Source organism: Podarcis cretensis, assembly GCF_951804945.1.
Source record: "Podarcis cretensis genome assembly, chromosome: 8".
Taxonomy (NCBI): domain Eukaryota; kingdom Metazoa; phylum Chordata; class Lepidosauria; order Squamata; family Lacertidae; genus Podarcis; species Podarcis cretensis.
Genome location: NC_137177.1, coordinates 51606700 through 51624491, shown reverse-complemented (window position 1 = coordinate 51624491; position 17792 = coordinate 51606700). Strand labels below are relative to the sequence as shown.

The 17792-nt window shown below is 42.9% G+C and overlaps 1 protein-coding gene and 1 long non-coding RNA gene across 3 annotated transcripts in view; one reads left to right on the top strand and one right to left on the bottom strand.

Moving 5' to 3' along the window:
- Positions 1–17792, bottom strand: part of BANP (BTG3 associated nuclear protein) — a 156864-nt gene that overhangs the window by 46125 nt on the left and 92947 nt on the right. For both annotated transcript variants that reach the window (XM_079988855.1, XM_079988857.1), the window contains one exon: positions 17683–17727. In XM_079988855.1, coding sequence (XP_079844981.1) covers positions 17683–17727 — 45 coding nt within the window. The remainder of the gene's footprint in view (positions 1–17682; positions 17728–17792) is intronic.
- On the top strand, positions 15379–16361 carry LOC307223364. Its single transcript, XR_013842080.1, has 3 exons — positions 15379–15528; positions 15601–15619; positions 16314–16361. It is a non-coding gene; the product is annotated as an uncharacterized lncRNA (long non-coding RNA).

Genomic DNA, 17792 nt, shown 5'->3' with positions numbered 1-17792 from the left:
GGATGTTTTTGGTTGTTGTTTTTCAAGGCTGCACAGGAAGCTGTAAACTTTCAGCTCTTTCAGTCCATAAAATGCATAAGACATTGAAGTCTGTAGAAGTGGCCAAGGGAAAGTGGCTCTGAGAGATCCACTTCTTGATACTGGCCCTCATTTATGAAATTCACTGAGACAGGCCGGCCAGAGTTGGAGGAAATGTGGAATACATATTTTACAATAAACAAGCAAACAACATCCTTTGGACCAGAGCAGTCCAACACATGACCCTCCAGGCCTCCCCCTGCCCCAGCCATTGTACTGCTTTCCTAAAGCCAGGTAAGCAAAGTGCCAGGCTATGGGAAAGAGGTGTGAGGGCTCTGACAGGGTCCTTACTAGAGTCCTCCATCCTCCTTCCAAAGGCCTAATTAGTGCTTTCCCAACTTTGGGAAGGAGATGGGAGGGCTCTAGGACCCTGCTAGAGCTTTGTGTCTCCTTCTCAAACTTGGTGCCTTGCTTAGTCAGTTTTGGGAAGGCAACATGAGGGATGGGGTGTGTGTCCGCTCCCACGCAACAAGGCAGTGTGTGGCCTGGGAGTTCCATGTTGAAGTATTCTTACGGCCCACTTGGTATGAAAGTTTGGACTGCCCTGCTCTGGACAAAAGCAATGAGAAGTTTACTCCAAGGTGAAAGTAAAAAGATGCTGTAGATATTACAGGTTGTATCCAACACTGTGTGCATGGAGTTCCAGTCATGCAATGAGACTTCCCCTTTCTACTCCCCCCCCTCTCCACAATCTGCTCTTGAGAATAAGATTTTGAGGAGGTGCAGGGTGGTGCAGGGAAGAATGACTAGGTTTGTGGTGCAAGAAGAACAACAGCACTGGATACAACCATATATATCAGGAACTAACATATTAGGACCAGATTCACTGGTATGCAAAATAACACAGGCCCCAGAAACAGGAGTGCCTGAAGCATACCAGTGTAGTGGGGCCTGCAAACTAATTAGTAACCTCTCTCTTTCTCTTTCTGAAGGGGTCTCAAGCTTATTTTACCCAAAAAAAACTGTGTTCATGGTAGAAAATCAGGAAACAACAAGTTCTTTTATGAGCTGGTAGCTAATTATGTTGGAAGCCCTATGCCATCTTACATTCATTCTCTCATAAAGCAGAAGGGCTCAGAGAGTTCCCTGTCTCCAAGCAAATGCCAAGCATGAACATATGGCACAAGGCTAACCAACACTTTATAGGAACACCCACAGAGTATGTTGAGGATGGAAAAAGACAAAATTAATGCAATCAAACCCAGATTACATTTCACACAGAACTACCAAAAGAACAGATGGGAAATGAAAAAAATCTGATGCTCCACCAGCTTTTCTATCCCAGGCCTGTTAACTGTAATTAGATATGCCTAAATAATCACATGGAAGTAGTAACAAGGGTTTTCTGCTCTGGGGCAAGACCTTGTCCTGTTGTGGCCACCACAGCCACCACCACTTTTCCCCTTATGTGGCAATGAGAATGGAAAGGAACTCTTCAGTACTCTCCACCACACATTTGCACTTGGCGCTCCTACATTAACTTTCCTTACCTTCACACAGTTGGGGGTGTAACTCAACTGCCTGGGAACTACATGCAGTTTCCGAGGCACAGTTTTGCCTAATTCTATTAGCCGCAGTCAAAGGGATTGGGGGTAATATCAGGATTTGTTTAAAAGGGGAAACAATAAGATCAGCCCCAGAAGTGCATGCAATTCACAGACATAAGGCTCAAGGAAAGTGAGGAAGGGGATGAGAGAGAAAATCAGATTTATTAAGCACATCCTTCCTGATACTCTTTGCAGCCTCAGGTGATCTGTGCAGACAGCTGGAGAGGTTGACGAAACTGGTCCTTCATTTGGCTTTTCCAAAAGTGTCATGTCCATATTTCCTAAATGTCAACTTGCTCCTAAAGTTCAAAAAGTTATACAACTTTGGACTAGAGATGGCTGTTTAATAACATATAGAAACAATGGCTCATAGTTAGCTAAAGTGATTTCACAGCCAGAACCTTTTAAATGAAATAGAGAAATGCCAACTCCCCAATTTGACTCTCCACCCATATTTGCCCTAGAGCTCTTTTTATTAGGCTGTAAAACTTCATGTTCATTGAAACAAAATATTTTCATTTAGCAGAAGACTTCCTTTATCTACATAACTTTGACCTTGGAAACTGGGGTGTGACACAGCTTTTGAGCCTGGAATAAAGGGTAAGCCTTAGGGATGGGTGAACTGGGCAGTCACCTGGTGTGCCAAACTGAGTGGGGGGCACAAAGTTGAGTTCCATGGCATGTATTGTCTACAGTGAACTAGTGTGGGAAAAAGCAAATATCTGTAACCTTTTTTCCAAGGTTCTATAGGTTGTTTAGGTACTGGCTACAAAAAGGATCTTCCTTCACAGAATTATAGAGTTGAAAGAGACCACAAGGGTCATCTAGTCAAACCCCCTGCAATGCAGAAATAATTGCCCAACATGGGGCTAAAACCCTGAGATTCAATTAGCTTTAAAGTATGTTTCTTTTACAATTTCCACCTAGATGTCATTTTTGCTAGGTAAAAATCAGTGGAACACAGCTTTACTTTGAGGCAATGTTACTGAGCACTTCAAATATTATAAGCACTATAAGCACTATATAGATAATAATAAAATAAAGGCATAAGCTGTAAGAGGTCAGCTGGATACCTTTTTATTTATAACTTCTTTATTATTTATAAAGATAAAATGAATTGTTATTTTAAAATAAAGAATGCTTACCAAAAGATAGGCACTGCTATATACGAAACAAAAAATATTTGAAGCAAAACTTGTGATAGTTCTGTGTTGCTTAGTGCACTGCCAATACTCAGAATGTGGCTTTTTGAGCTCTGGCTTGTGCAAACTGTAGCAAAGTGGTTGAGAGGTCAGTGTTTTGAGCACTGCTGCTATCGATGGGTAGGCTATCAAGTGATGGGAACTTCTCATCCACCATGGAAGATTGCAAGCATGCTTTGATGAGCTTTAACTTTAGAAACCTATGCTTGCCACTGGCAACTATAACTGGAAATGGGGAGGGAATTAATAGTGCTACCCAAACATGTGGGAGGACATCAGTTATTTTGATATCATGGATGTACCTCACGGTGAGCCTTTTCCAGGAGACAGAATGTGACAAAGATTACAACACAAAGAGCTGCATCACCATTGTTGGAGTGCTTGTATTCAGTGAAAGCTCTATGTGGATCCATGCAGTAGAGGTAAGCATCTCTTGTGGTAGCTTTTCAAGGTTGTACAAGAATCCCCATGTATTCCTGTGAAATTCATGCTGCTCAAATTGCTCTTCAATAGAAACACAAGCAGTGTCAACAAATTGTAAAAGAACTCCCATTTTAACATTTCTTCTGGACTACGTACTCCTCACTGTGAGTCTCACCCTCAAATTCAAGCTGCCTCATCTTGTGGCACTTATGTGGGGGCTCCTAAAGGCTCTTTTACCATGGTAAATGCCTTCACAAAACCACTTTCCCCGTATAATGTGAACTTCATACATTTCTTCATGAGGGAGGTATCAGTTACTATGTTCACTATAAGGCACTGCATAGCCTTAATTACAATTACATAATTGTAATTTAATTACATAAAAGTATGTTGTACTGCTTATACCTTATACTTACTCCTAATCTTCTCCACCTCTAACTTGCATTGAAGTCCCTTCCTTACACAATGCATAATGAATTTGCAGAATTCACTACCACTAGTTGTTGTGCATAGCCCCTGGCTTGAATGGCTTTCGTCTTTTCACATTTATCGATGGGCTTTGAAAACCTATTTATGGAGGCTGGACCTTTGGGACAAGAGGGGCAGCACCTCACCAAGCTCAGACTTTCAGCAAGCACAAACCTGCCCACTTCATTACTAACAACTCCCAACAGAGGCAGTACAGGTAATGCAGACTGCATTGGGAGGGAGGTATTGTTTGAGTGGCCTTCCACCTGTATAACATTTGGGTACAACCAAGAGAGCTCAGAGGTGCTTCCCAGTTCCCTGCTGTATGTAAAACCTTGCCACTAGGGATGTAAGAAGGCAGTGATTTCTGCTCCACTGCAGTTCAGTTTCCACCAAACACCACATTATCCATCTTGCTGTCCACTATTTAAAGTAAGTTATGTAACTTACATAACTTACATTATTTCAATGTAAAGGAAATGTGAACACAATGTTTACAAAGTCATTTATTACTATTAAAGGTAAAGGACCCCTGGATGGTTAAGTCCAGTCAAAGGTGACTCTGGGGTTGCGGCACTCATCTCACTTTCAGACCAAGGGAGCAGGCGTTTGTCCACAGACAGTTTTCCAGGTCAAGTAGCCATCATGACTAAACTGCTACTGGTGCACGGAGGACCATGACAAGTGCCAGAGCGCACGGAAACGCCATTTACCTTCCTGACGCAGCAGTACCTATTTATCAACTTGCACTGGCATGCTTTTAAACTGCTAGGTTTGCAGGAGCTGGGACAGAGCAACGGGAGCTCACCCCATCACAGGGATTCGAACCGCCGACCTTCTGATCAGCAAGCCCAAGAGGCTAATACTACATGAATGAATGCCACTCATTTTGGTTTGACTGATTTCTATTCCTGATCACAGTTGAACATGCAAACTGCATCAATTTCCATTTTCTTCCCATCCAAATTCTCCGGCAACCCTACCTACCACACATATACACACCCCACCCCATAATTATTACAGATATTTTGCTAGTTTGAAATAAAGGAGCAGCTGGCATGGTCTTTATTCGGAGTTTCACAGTCACAGCAATAATGTCACTTACATCCTTGCAGCAATGCCCCACTGCCAAAGACCAAAGCTTTTGGCTCAAACGAACAATTGAAGGTTTCCACTAAACAGCTAAACAAGGAATACACTACTTTTGGCATACCATATGGTTGTACCAACTAAATAAAGCCCACAAACTCTTAGAAGGGTTTTTTTTTATTAAAAAAAAAGACAGGAGAGATGAGCTGTACTGAAAACAAGCCAGCTTTTGTTTGGGTTCTTCATGACTGGCACACTCTCCCACTGCAGCTCAAGCCAGAGTTTGTCAAAACACTGAACTAAAACATCACACCAACTTGGAAAAAAGGGATTGGGGGGAAAGCTTTTTGGTATAAGCTAGCCCTTTGTTCTGCTTTGTGGTGGCTGTTCTAAACACAAATATTTTGCTATGTTTCAGAAGCACTGGGAGGCGGGGAAGACACAAATGCTATATTGATTTATGAAAAAATTAATTATTGAATACACAATGCGGTGATGAGACAAAAAGACAATGAAAAGGGAAGGAATGTTGCCCTCTTTTGACTGAATTAAAGCATACACACACACCAGCAGTAATAGAAAGAATTAAGCAAATGAACAACAGAAAGTCAATTAATTTGATCCTCACATGCCTGCTTTGGCAGAGCTGAAAAATTGGCACCCACTAGCCAGTCCTTTCCTCCCAAGACAAGTGTGTTATTCATTTGTAGAATGTTTTAATTAACAAGAAAATATTTCCTGTGCCTCATGTAACCTCCTGCACTTCACCCCCACTTTCCTCCAAAAAGCAATTATGCTGTGAAGAATGCAGATGCTAGGACACCACTTGAGCTTCTCATAAACCAAAGTAAGTTTTAGGATCTTCTAGTTCAACAATTAAGTAGGTGAATTAAAATTCATCAGTATACAGTTCTTCAGGTTTTCTCTCTCCTATCAGCCAAATCTCACAAGGACCCCAAAGCCCTATAACCAGCCCCACACCCCTTTCTTCTTCCACTCTCAAGACATGTGATGCTGTGCAAACAAGCAAGACAAGTGCACATTTTGGTGTATTTGTTACATAGGGTAGCACACTCATTATCACACAGATTCAAGCTGGGTAGAAGCAGAAATATATTTGTTTCCTCCTTTTTGGGTAGCACTCTTCAGATTGTGTTTTACAGCCTGTCCTGCACACACTCCACACTCACGTAAGGAAAACAAGGGACATGGTAGTTGGACAGCAGTGCCATCAGGGTTAAAAGAGAAGTGCAGGGCAATGGAGATGGCAGAGGACCCAACAGCCAACTGGAGAGGCTCAGCCAGGCCAGCTGATGTCCTCAGACTACCTGATTATGAACCGGGCTATAGATCCCAATCTGGAAGCCAACCATGTGCCAACTCTGCGCAACCGTCTGCTGCCCTTGCTGCATCCTCTACCTTTCATGCTCACAGAGCCACACTCTCATTCAGTGAAAAGCAAATTGAGCCTGGTAAAAGCAATGAAAGGCGGGACTTGCCTTTCATTGAAAGTTCTGCTTGTAAGGAAGGAACTGGGTGATCCGTTCAGCAATGGATGCTGGAAAGAAGCAACCTTTGGATCAGTCCCACTGCATATCCCAGGCCTGAAAAAACCAATGCATCAGGTTTTTTAGGAGAGCACTAATTAATGGGGTGTGGAGCCCTCCACCCCTGGGGTTCTGCATTTTGAAAGGCTACTAGCAGCTCAGAGCCAGCCAAACTGGGGCATTGCAATACAGTGTACACATTTATGTGAAAATAAAAGGAAGCATGACTATAGGCTCTAGCAGGCACAGCATGGAAAGATATAGAAACGACAACAAAGGTTGCTGGAATCAGGGGGAGTAGAAGCGAAAGGTCAGGGATTCAGATTTTTATACGGGTAAAATGAGGTAGCATGTGGCCAAGTACAAAAGTGTTAAGGGAGAGTTCTCATCAGATAATCAGAGAATCACAAATGAAGAATGCTTTTTTTAAAAGGAGGGGGAGAGAGAGAATTATTTCCATAGATTAGGGATAGATTTCCCTAGAAAGATAGCTTTGTAATCATTGCTATTCCACACAGAGGACAGTTTTTATTACACAAAAAAAATTGTAATGAGATGAAGTCTAGGCCCAGACATCACCTTTGAAAGCAAAGAAAATTATTTCCCCTTCATTTTAAAAGATTACCCTGTCTTATCATATCTCTCCTTATTACGTTTACAGCAATATTAAAACAAGATTTGGGTGAATAAAGAACATAATATACTCCAAGTAAAGAACAGATCCTTTAAAGCACTGTAAATACTCCCGGCTGTGTGAGAGGAATTTTAATGGCACAACCCATCCTCTTAGGAGAACGCCAAAAATATGACAGAGGAATTATCCTTTTCCAGAAAGCTCATTCTGCTCCACCAGAGACTAGTCCATGGACTCTGACACTCGGAAACCCCACCCAAAGAAGGCACCTGCAGGATATGAGCTGTACAGTCCCATGAAACTGTCCATGTGTACCATGAATGGTACAGGATCCAGTGAGCATGGCAGAGCTCTGGTGAACCCCTTGTTCATTTCAAAAGAAGAAGCTGTAACCAAGCCAGCAGAGCCAACTTGCAGGTCTTTGGATCATAGTGAGCCAAGTGTTGTTTAAATGTTTAAACAACATTTTTTTAAAAAAAGGTGTCTTGCCTTGATCCTTTTTGGGGTCTTGTAGCTGGGGCAACATTTAAACTGGGGGCTTCCTGACTCAGACATCTTAGCTACTGAGCCACAACAGCACTAATCTAAACAAAGTAGTGATGGCCATGAGGATATTATAGAGGAAGAAAGGATTAGAGAGTTTTTGGGGGGAGGTGAAGTTAATAATACTTGCTCAATACCTTCCTTCCTAAAATAGTTCCTTCCATCTGTCAAGTTTCCTTAAAAGCAGGATGGCATTGGCATTAAAATACAATACATGTTTAAAAGATTCATGAGATTAAAAATATCAACTTAAATTAACGAGTGCAGTTAAACTAATGGTGTGGAACAGTTACAAAATTAAGATGGAAACTTTGGGATCTTTTTAAATCCAATAAATGTGGATTTAGATGTGGGGTGAGATTACATCACCATTCAAGTGACAATGACTAATACAAAGAATTAGACTTAAATGAATTCTAAGAATGTCTGCTGTTCTTGTAAGAGATTGCAGAGGGAATAAAATCTAGGAAAATATTGTATTAATTATAAAACTGGAGGTGTTAAAATCAGGAGTCCTGATCTAGGAATGCTGCTACTTGAGATATAAAAAGATGGATAAAAAGAGAGCTGATATTCTTAGAGAAAAGGCATAGATCTATTCTGACTAGCTGCCACAACAGAAGAAGCAACAAGTTTCCTCTACAATTCGGGAAGGGCCATGGCTCAGTGGCAGAGCATCTGCTTTGTATGCAGGTGTCCCAGATTCAATCCTTGGCATCTCCAGGTAGGACTGGGAGAGAACCCTGCCTGAAACCCTGGAGAGTCACTGCTAGTCAGTGTAGATAGTACTGAGCTATATGCAGCAAGGGTCTGACTCAGCTTCCTATGTACTCTGGGCAGTCTCATAAAGCATAGGGTGCATCTATTTTATGGGGATGGTGCTTTTCTCTTTATGACACTTTCATATTTGCCCCTTACAGCAGGAAATACACTGGCCCAGCACTGATCACAGGCAGCCAGAGAGCAACCAGCATGGGTTGAAATATTTCACATATTGGGTGTGGAAGTATCACTTTCTTATCAATAGAGTCCTGGCTGTATACATCTGAAATTTTTTATCTTCTCAGTCAGGCAGCATGAATGTCTATTTAGAGAGTGGATTGGTTGGGGGCAAGAATGGCTCAACTGCATAAAAATCTGTAAAATGATTCTAACAAAAACACTTATGAACACAGTACATGCACCATCTTTAAAAAGGCATCGACTCCTTATGTGACACATCTTAAGGAGACACATCTAAGACAATGGCTGCTATGGCACACATATGCATTACCTAAAAATAAACTTAGAAAGCTTTTTCTTCAGAGCTATAGTTTTCTCATGTGCAAACTTAGGCAGAATTCACTTGATTCACTAAACTTTATATTATGCATAGACCAATATTTATTTAATAAGGTGACAGCCCCACAAATAAATAAATATCAAACCAAATTTAGTTCCCACTGTAATCAACAGGGCTTTAGCAGGTAGTTAAGGGCTGAAAGCCTCATTTTATTTCCAAGGGACTTTAAATGTGTTCAACCTACTTTGAATTGTGTCTGGTGAAGCTGCCATTAAGCATACTTAGCAAACTACACTCCAGACTGAAGAGCACACCAATTCCTGCTGCTTACTTCTGAGAGCTTATAGTATGCCCAGCTGCTGAAATTCTCTTGAATACCAGCACCTGCCCTAATTTGCTGAAGTCTGACTCACTCTCTTGTGTTGGAACACTTATAACAATCACAGTATTAAGCATTTACCCTTCCCATTAAAGCATGAACAATTTTGCAGAGCAGCCATCAAATTTTATAACCTGTAGTAGACATTTTACATTCAACTTAATATCACAAGCCATTATACAGCACCCAGAGCTGTTATTCCAAAGCAGTAACTTCACGGGAGGATAGAGTTTTTTGCTGCTTTCTCTGCCATGACAAATAGCATGTAAAAAGAGGACGGCAACAACCTTCGCTTGCAAAATTGGACAGAAGTTATGTACATCTGATATGCCTTCGTAATTTGCCTTAAAAAAAGAAACTAAAACTTAAAAAGAACTTACGCTGTTGAGGCACAGTTATAGTTCTATTTTAATGCTCAAACAGAAACTGCTAAAACCTGAACTGTAAATAACTTCAGCAATTTGTAAAATGCTAAACGACTGCTCTTTCTGCAATGGCTTCCCCCAACTTAGAAGTAAGAAGAGGGACTATACAGATAATGATGCATATCTTTATCATATCTTTAACAATTAACTTCAGGTTCTAGTAAGCTGGGAAAACAAGGAACCAATCCACCCTTAAGTAACTACACAAACCCCACATTAATAATGAGAAATAATCTTTTGCTTATGTTATTCTGCATTACCTTCAATATGTCAATAAGGCACCAAAACTGAATTTTTGGAAATACACAAATTTATTTGTGTGTTGATTTGAATAATCAGTTAAAAGACCGGTTGATAATCAATCAAAACTACTTAACTACAATGGAGATATAACATCTTAGACATGCAGTTCAATCCTGTACATATAAAGACTGAAGTAAGTTCTACTGTGTTCAGCGACACTTACTACTTAGCATCTGTATTTAGGAGATTTTCAACAAGAAGGACATGGCAGACCCAGTTCAGTAGCAGATGGAAAGAACATGGAACATAGAAAGCTGCTTTATATGGAATCAGACCATTGGGTCCATCTGGAGCAGTACTGTCTGCACTGTTTGGCAGCAGTTCTCCAGAGTTCCAGTCCTGCCTGGAAAAGACTGAGGACAGAACCAGGGACCTTCTGCATGCAAAGTGGGTGCTTTGCCACTGAGTTATGGCCTGTACCCTAGAGGCACAACTCCTGCCACATGGGTTTCTGGCTGGCTCTTACTCTCATCGACCCCAGGACTGCAGCAATGACAGCAAACCATGGCAGGAACATCAGGGCTATTGACGAAGTTCCTGGCTAGCTGATGTGGGGCTATGCAGGAGCTGGGGGGAAACACACATAAGGACCTGCCTGGATCAAGACCCGTTTCTGAGTCAGGAAGGGATGGAACCCATAAGCTCTGTGCTCCCTCAGAGCTCCAAGCTCCACCTTCCTGAAATGGAGGAATAAACAAAAACTCGCTCCACACAAAGAGTTCCAAGTGTGCATGAAAACTTTGAAAAATTATTCACTGAAAAAAGTGAGTGCCAAGGAGATGCCCGTTTGGAATACTTTACCCCAGGAACATAGGGATAAGACAGCTCCCAATTTTGGAAAGTTAAAAACCACTAAAGTTTATGTGGAAACTGTTTGCAAGAATGAAAACTGCAAAAGATTTCATTAAAAAAAAAATTGTCTGTAAGCTCCTATGAATACAGTTTTAAAGCTCTTCACTTCAAATTAATATTTTAGTTTCTAAGAACTAGGGCAAATCCAGGAAAAGCTGTTTGCAATCATTTATCAACGAATTGCCAGTAACGACGCTAATTTTTCTCCTTTTCAATTTTTTTTCTTTAAAAAGGCGAGCAGTTTCTTGTTTCCAGCTGCACAGCGTTTAGTTTTTCATTTTGTTGTTTTTCTCCTAACAATCTTGTTTGTTTCTCCGCCTTGATTATTCAAAGCAGATGTGCTGAAACAGGCAAACAGTTTTTGTGTACACAAAAGAGCGAAAGAGCCTCTGGCATTGGAGGAGCTGGAACAACCACCTTCTGAATGCCTGTGTCCCCCTAACACGGAGTTAGAGGATGCAGGAGGTGTCCAGGGTCTCCGTTTCCTCTCCGTTTCTTCAAACCTTTAGAAAAGTGTGCAACAAAGATCTTACTAGCACTGCCCTCTGTTGGTCACACACAAATAACAGAAGGGCCCAGGAGAGCGAGAGAGATTCCAGCAGAATCAGCTCTTTGGCATGGATGCCACAAAAGGCCAAAACACAAGAAACATTATTAACATTCCTACATTATAATAAAAGACTATCCCCACGAGTGAGTGTCAAGATAGTATTTACAAAACAAAAATTACTGAACTGGCCTATATTGAAAGCACCCACCTAATTGCATCCCGAGAGAAACCAAACTTGAGCCATCAGTAAAGAGAATTAAAAGGATTACATTTGGGTGCTTAGCAACCTTATGTTTCATAATCTGAAGAAGAAAAAAAACTTTGAAAGCTGTGCATGCATTTATTTTAACTGCCTGATCAAGAAGATATCAGGGCAAGCAGCAATCTTTTAAAGCTGAAATTATACAATGTTTCAAGCTGAACCAAATTCTCACAAGCTTCACTTTTTATGTAGAAATTTGCACATTTGATGAGGGAGAATCTTCTATTGAACAGATATGCACGAAAACAGAACGCATGTTTCAGCCAACGTCTGGAAGCTAACTAGAGCTCAGTAGTTTCAGCATCGCTCTACATTGTGTGAATGAGTGTGGGGTTTCTGCCAATTCATTTTTGAGCATAACTCAAAACGTTGGTCACTCTCTTTCAAGCTGTATGGTTTGGACGCAGAGGCCTTCTTCCCACCACTGCCAGATGTGCTGCTAGTAGAGGCATTGGACAAAACCTTTTCAGTAGCAGTGCCCAGTTGTAGAACACTCCCCCCCACCCCGCTTGAAGATCTGTATGAGACTCCCATACTACAGGCAATCTCCTGTTTTGTAAATTTAAGTTTGTTCTGTTGGATGTTTGAATGATTTACAACATCCCTAGCTAGTTGTTGCAACTGGTTTTTTCCAGGTTGTTCTGGTGCTGCTGCTTGCTTATATTTAAGTAGATGTGTTGGTTACTGTTTAGTTATCTGGTTTCTTTGTTCTTATCCTGTAAGCCACTTTGAAGGTCTTTGGACAGAAGAGTGGCCTAAAACTGCTAATAAATTCAAATAAAATATTAAAATATTAAATAAAATATTAAAATAAAAAAGGAGCACAACAGATATTTTTAAATCAGAGGCTGTGTAGCTGAACAAGTTTGGGGTGGAATAAGGTGATCTCTGAATTAAGCAGGAACAGTGTAAAGAGAGTATGCAATAGTTAACACTTTTCATGTGCTGATCAACTCTGCAATTAAGACCAATACATGTATTTGCCACAGGGCGTTTGGTTGTTTGGTTGTTTTTTATTCCTGTGTAGGACATTGCATTTAATCCTGGACGCCATATACCATTGCACAAACAGAAAAATAAAACATATACCGTATTTTTTGCACCATAACACTCACTTTTTTCCTCCTAGAAAGTAAGGGGAAATGTCTGTGCGTGTTATGGAGCGAATGCCTGCGGGTGGCGGGAGGTATCTGCTGCAGTCGTGAGCAGAGGATCCATGGTTCCCCTTCCTTCCCTCCTCCGTGGTTACAAAGCATGGATCCACATGGATCCTCAGGATTTTTGCATTGGGCTACTCCAAACTCACTGTCAGATCACATGTCTGTGGCCACAGCATGAACCACAAAAATCATATATCCACTATTTCGTTTAGAATATTTTTTTTCTTGTTTTCCTCCTCTAAAAACTACGTGCGTGTTATGGTCTGGTGCGTGTTATAGAGCGAAAAATACGGTATATTAAACCAGAAAGCTATTTCAACGAGAAAAACAAAGGCTGTTTTGCTTTTGCTTTCTTTTTGAACCAGGGAGATATTCCTAGCCCATGGACTGGTTATGTTAAACTTGGTCAGTCAACGCAAGTCTCATTTTTAAAAAATGACAGTGTGAGGCTGGTATATTTATTTTTTTCAACATCTGCAACAAACTTGCTATTATAGGATAAAACTAGATACTGTATTAAACAAACTCTAACCAATGAGATGCCTCTTTGATACGAATCAAATGCAAGATGCAATCAGTATAATTTGAAGAGAAGGAAGGGGACACGTATCATGAAAAGCTAATGTTAAAACAGGGCTGGTTTGAGACTTTTCTGTGAATAGTTGGATCTCTCTGTGAACAGGCAAATTTGCCTCTTGGCATAAGCTAATTGCAAATAAACAGCTTCTAGAGTGCAACGACTGGCAGAGAAAATAGACATCCTTTGTGGGCCCCTTGTTTTTTCCCTTTAGTCTTCCCCTAAGATGTACAGATTGTCCTCCCACAGATACCATATTTTTCGTCCCATAGGACGCTCCGTCCCATAGGATGCACCTAGTTTTTTTGGGGGGGGAATAAAGGGGGGGATTTCCTTTATTTCCCCCCCAAAACCAGGTCGGGGAACAGCGGTATGGTGGCGCTGCACCTCCCAGCTGTCCCCCGAGCTTGTGGGGCTGGCCGATGTCTGCCCAGAGCGCCCCTCGCGCTGGGCGGCAGGCTGCTATCTGCAGCGTAGGGAGCCCTGCGGGAACTCCCGCAGGGCTCCCGACACTGCGGATGTCTGCCCGGCACGAGCGGCGCTCTGCTTAAGGGCACCCCGCGCGCCAGGCTGCTATCCGCAGCGTCGGGAGCCCCACGGGAACTCCTGCAGGGCTCCCGACGCTGCGGATGTCTGCCCGGCGCGAGGGGCGCTCTGCTTAAGTGCAACCTGTGCGCCGGGCGGCAGGCTGCTATCTGCAGCGTGGGGAGCTCTGCGGGAACTCCCGCGGGCTCCCCAGGCTTGCTGATAGCTTCCTGAAGCCTGGAGAGTGAGAGGGGTCGGTGCGCACCGACCCTTCTCGCTCTCCAAGCTTCAGCGAAAGCCTGTATTCGCCCCATAGGACACACACAGATTTCCCCTTCATTTTTGGAGGGGAAAAAGTGCGTCCTATAGGGCGAAAAATACGGTAACTGCATTTGGAAGTTCCTGATAAGGCTGTGAGGTCACTAGAACACACTAACTCGTCCACACTGCACTTCACATAGCAACTGTTCAACTTCCTATGGCAGATCATGCTGGGAACAGATGCTGTAAATTCAGCTCTTGTGTGCAGCAGGAAGACCCAAATGTCACAGACCTCACAGCATCACATCAGGGACAATTATCATCTGGGATCTTATCCTGCAGAATCCTCCTTAAAATGAACAAGAGGTTGCATAGAAGCATGCATCTGTTATGGCACCACAAGCAGCTGTTTTAGCAAGACTTGTCAATACATTTTGCCCTGGATAAGTATATAAGCTAACACTTTACCCTTCTTTCAAGGGTAATGAAGGCCTGTGAAACTTCTACCAAATCATTTCCTAATTCTGAAGAAAAGGAGTCTAAATTTGGAGAGTAGGAAGATCAGATTCTGCAACCAGATTCCCCATTTATTTGCATGCTAACAGCAGGCTGTTTACAGAAGGGTGGGGAAATTTCCCCCACCCCACCTCAAATCAAGTGTGTATTCCTGTAGTGTAGAGCAGAGCTTTCCAAACTGTGTGTCGCGACACGTTAGTGTGTCAGCTACAGTACGTAGGTGTTTCGCACAAACGCTCCCTACGCTCCTCCCAGGGCTGCAAAGGACTAACTTAACCTCCAGTTTGCTAGTAAAACTGAATTACTGTGTCACAAAATGATGCATGTCTAAAAAGTGTGTCACCAACATGAAAAGTTTGCAAAGCTCTGCCTTAGAAGCTGTAGTCTGCTGGGAGCTGCGTGAGGAAAGTAGACGAGACAGAGCCTTGCTCTTGCTCATCCCCACCCCACACTGTGAGTGCTGAGAAACTGAGGTGATGCATCACCACTTCACATGCTTGCTTTTGCGCACTCTCTCTCTCTCATTCACACACCCCGCATCAATCCATCCTCAAACACCACAAAAGGGGATCTTTTTCAAAGCACTCGGTGCTTCCATCTAGGAACACCAGACACACAGTTTCAACACGTTTTTCTCTTCCCTGTTCTCCCTGCTCTCAGGAAATCTTTTGAAAGCTCTATGCAGATGCAGATTCCACCTCTTGCTCAAGATTGAAGAGGTGGAGCTCACTAAATCTGGTTGGTTGGTTGGTTGGTTGGCTGGCTGGCTGGCATCCATCTGTCTCAGAAGACAATGGAAGAGTGCTCCGGCGGGCATTAAGTCTCCCTACCATTGATTTCCAATTTCTGAAAAGCCGGAATTTGCGAGCAAACTCTGAGCAGGCTGGAAAATCTAATGTCTTTAGGTAAAGGTAAAGGTACCCCTGCCGGAATTTGCGAGCAAACTCTGAGCAGGCTGGAAAATCTAATGTCTTTAGCCAACTTCTATTTTTCTAGGTAAAGGTAAAAGTACCCCTGCCCGTACGGGCCAGTCGTGTCCGACTCTAGGGTTGTGCGCTCAACTCACTTAAGAGGCCGGGAGCCATTGCTGTCTGCAGACACTTCCGGGTCACATGGCCAGCATGACGAAGCTGCTCTGGCAAACCGGCACCAGCGCAGCACATGGAAACGCCGTTTACCTTCCCGCTATCAAGCGGTTTGGGGATGCGGGTGGCACTGTGGGTAAAACCTCAGCGCCTAGGACTTGCCGATCGCATGGTTGGCGGTTCAAATCCCCGTGGCGGGGTGAACTCCCATCGTTCGGTCCCAGCTCCTGCCCACCTAGCAGTTCGAAAGCACAATTAAGTGCAAGTAGATAAATAGGTACCGCTTTCTAGCGGGAAGGTAAACGGCGTTCCGTGTGCTGCTCTGGTGCCGGTTCGCCGGAGCAGCTTCGTCACGCTGGCCACGTGACCCGGAAGTGTCTGCGGACAGCGCTGGCTCCCGGCCTCTAGAGTGAGATGAGCGCACAACCCTAGAGTCTGTCAAGACTGGCCCGTACAGGCAGGGGTACCTTTACCTTTACCTTATAAAGCTCACCCCGCTGCGGGGATTCGAAACCGCCGACCATACGATCGGCAAGTCCTAGGCACTGAGGTTTTACCCACATCGCCACCCGTGTCCCTGCATTTTTTTTATTTATTTTTTCTAGAGTCATGCTAAATTTTCTGTTATTAGAAGAGGTGGACTGTTGCTGGGCTGCACAAAGGAAATGGCAGAGAAAATAAGTGGAAGGCATTTATTAACATGCTCTGCTCTCCTCCTTGTACAGGACATTGAGGGCTTATCTCCACATGCCTTGTGTAGGATGGACACATCCAATACCTGTGGGGCCTGGTCACTCCCTGAAGTTCAGCATTAGGAAGAAGAGTGGGGAGGGGGAGGTTTGGGCAGCAGCAGGAGAGTAGATGGAGGTCAAACAAGAACAAAGACAGACAATGAGGAAACCTCTGGGAGAATCTATATCTGTTGCCAAGAACTGAACCCTCCCATTGTTCTGAAGACTTGTATACACTCCATTAGCTAAAATACGACGTTTAATTATTTCTGCAGTTTGGTATTTCTATTAAACATGCACTGAAATATGAAACGTTGAGCTAATAGAACACATGTGGAGGTAGAGAGAGTTCTTTTTGGCAGGATTTTGTTGGTTCCATGGACTATCATGCCAGAAAAACAAGACCTAAATCCAAAGCAACTACCAGGACAAAAAAATTATAAGGGTGCGGGGGGGGGGGGGAGAGAGAGAGAGAGAGAATGGAGGAAGACACACAACTGGTGACACCAGAGAAGCTGATACTACAAGCACTTCTGCAGACTGGAGCTTGGCTATCTTTTCTCTGGGTTAATATTTCCTAGGTAAGATTTTCTAGCACCTTGTGCCATACATCTGCATAATCTTAAGACAATTCTGCACATTATAGTTTTATGGACTAGGTTCAAAGGTCCTTGTGAGGGTATGTTCATACTTTAAGCTATTGACGGGAAGTTCCCTTGGTAAAAAGACTCACCACAGTCACGGAACTACTCTGGGACATATAAAACAGTAAGAAGAGAGCTGTTTAAGCATGTGCAGAATCCCTAACCATATCCCCAAGCATCTGAGAATTACAGAAAAAAGTTTGCAGTTACTGAAATAAATGAAAGCAGATGTAGAAAGGCTTCTCTTTCTCACGATGGTGATTAAGTCAAGTGTCCGTTATCATCTTAGCATCAAACATCCCCATGTCTGGAGAGTTTGTTGATCACATCTGGCCATGCTGACAGCCGATGATAAGGAAGGAGGAACATCCTTTCCATTCAGCAAAACACCAGGGCAACCAGCACTCAAGGAAGTTTTAAGATATACTGACAGAAGGATGTCAGACAGGCACATTTGCTACAGGCTGGATTACATTTCAAATTTGTTTACATAAAAAAAAACCCACTGCCTAGTCTCAGGGGGATGTAGGAAAAGTGTGCTTCCCACCAACAAGATCACAAATGCTTCTTAGAAGTTCATTCAAGAGGTGAATCCCTACCTGGCCATCTTGTCCGACATGAACCTGATGTATCTGCAAGTTACCCTGGGGGGAAAAAATATACATTAAATGTAAGCCAGGAATTAAGAGGAAGGCAGAACTGCAAAAAG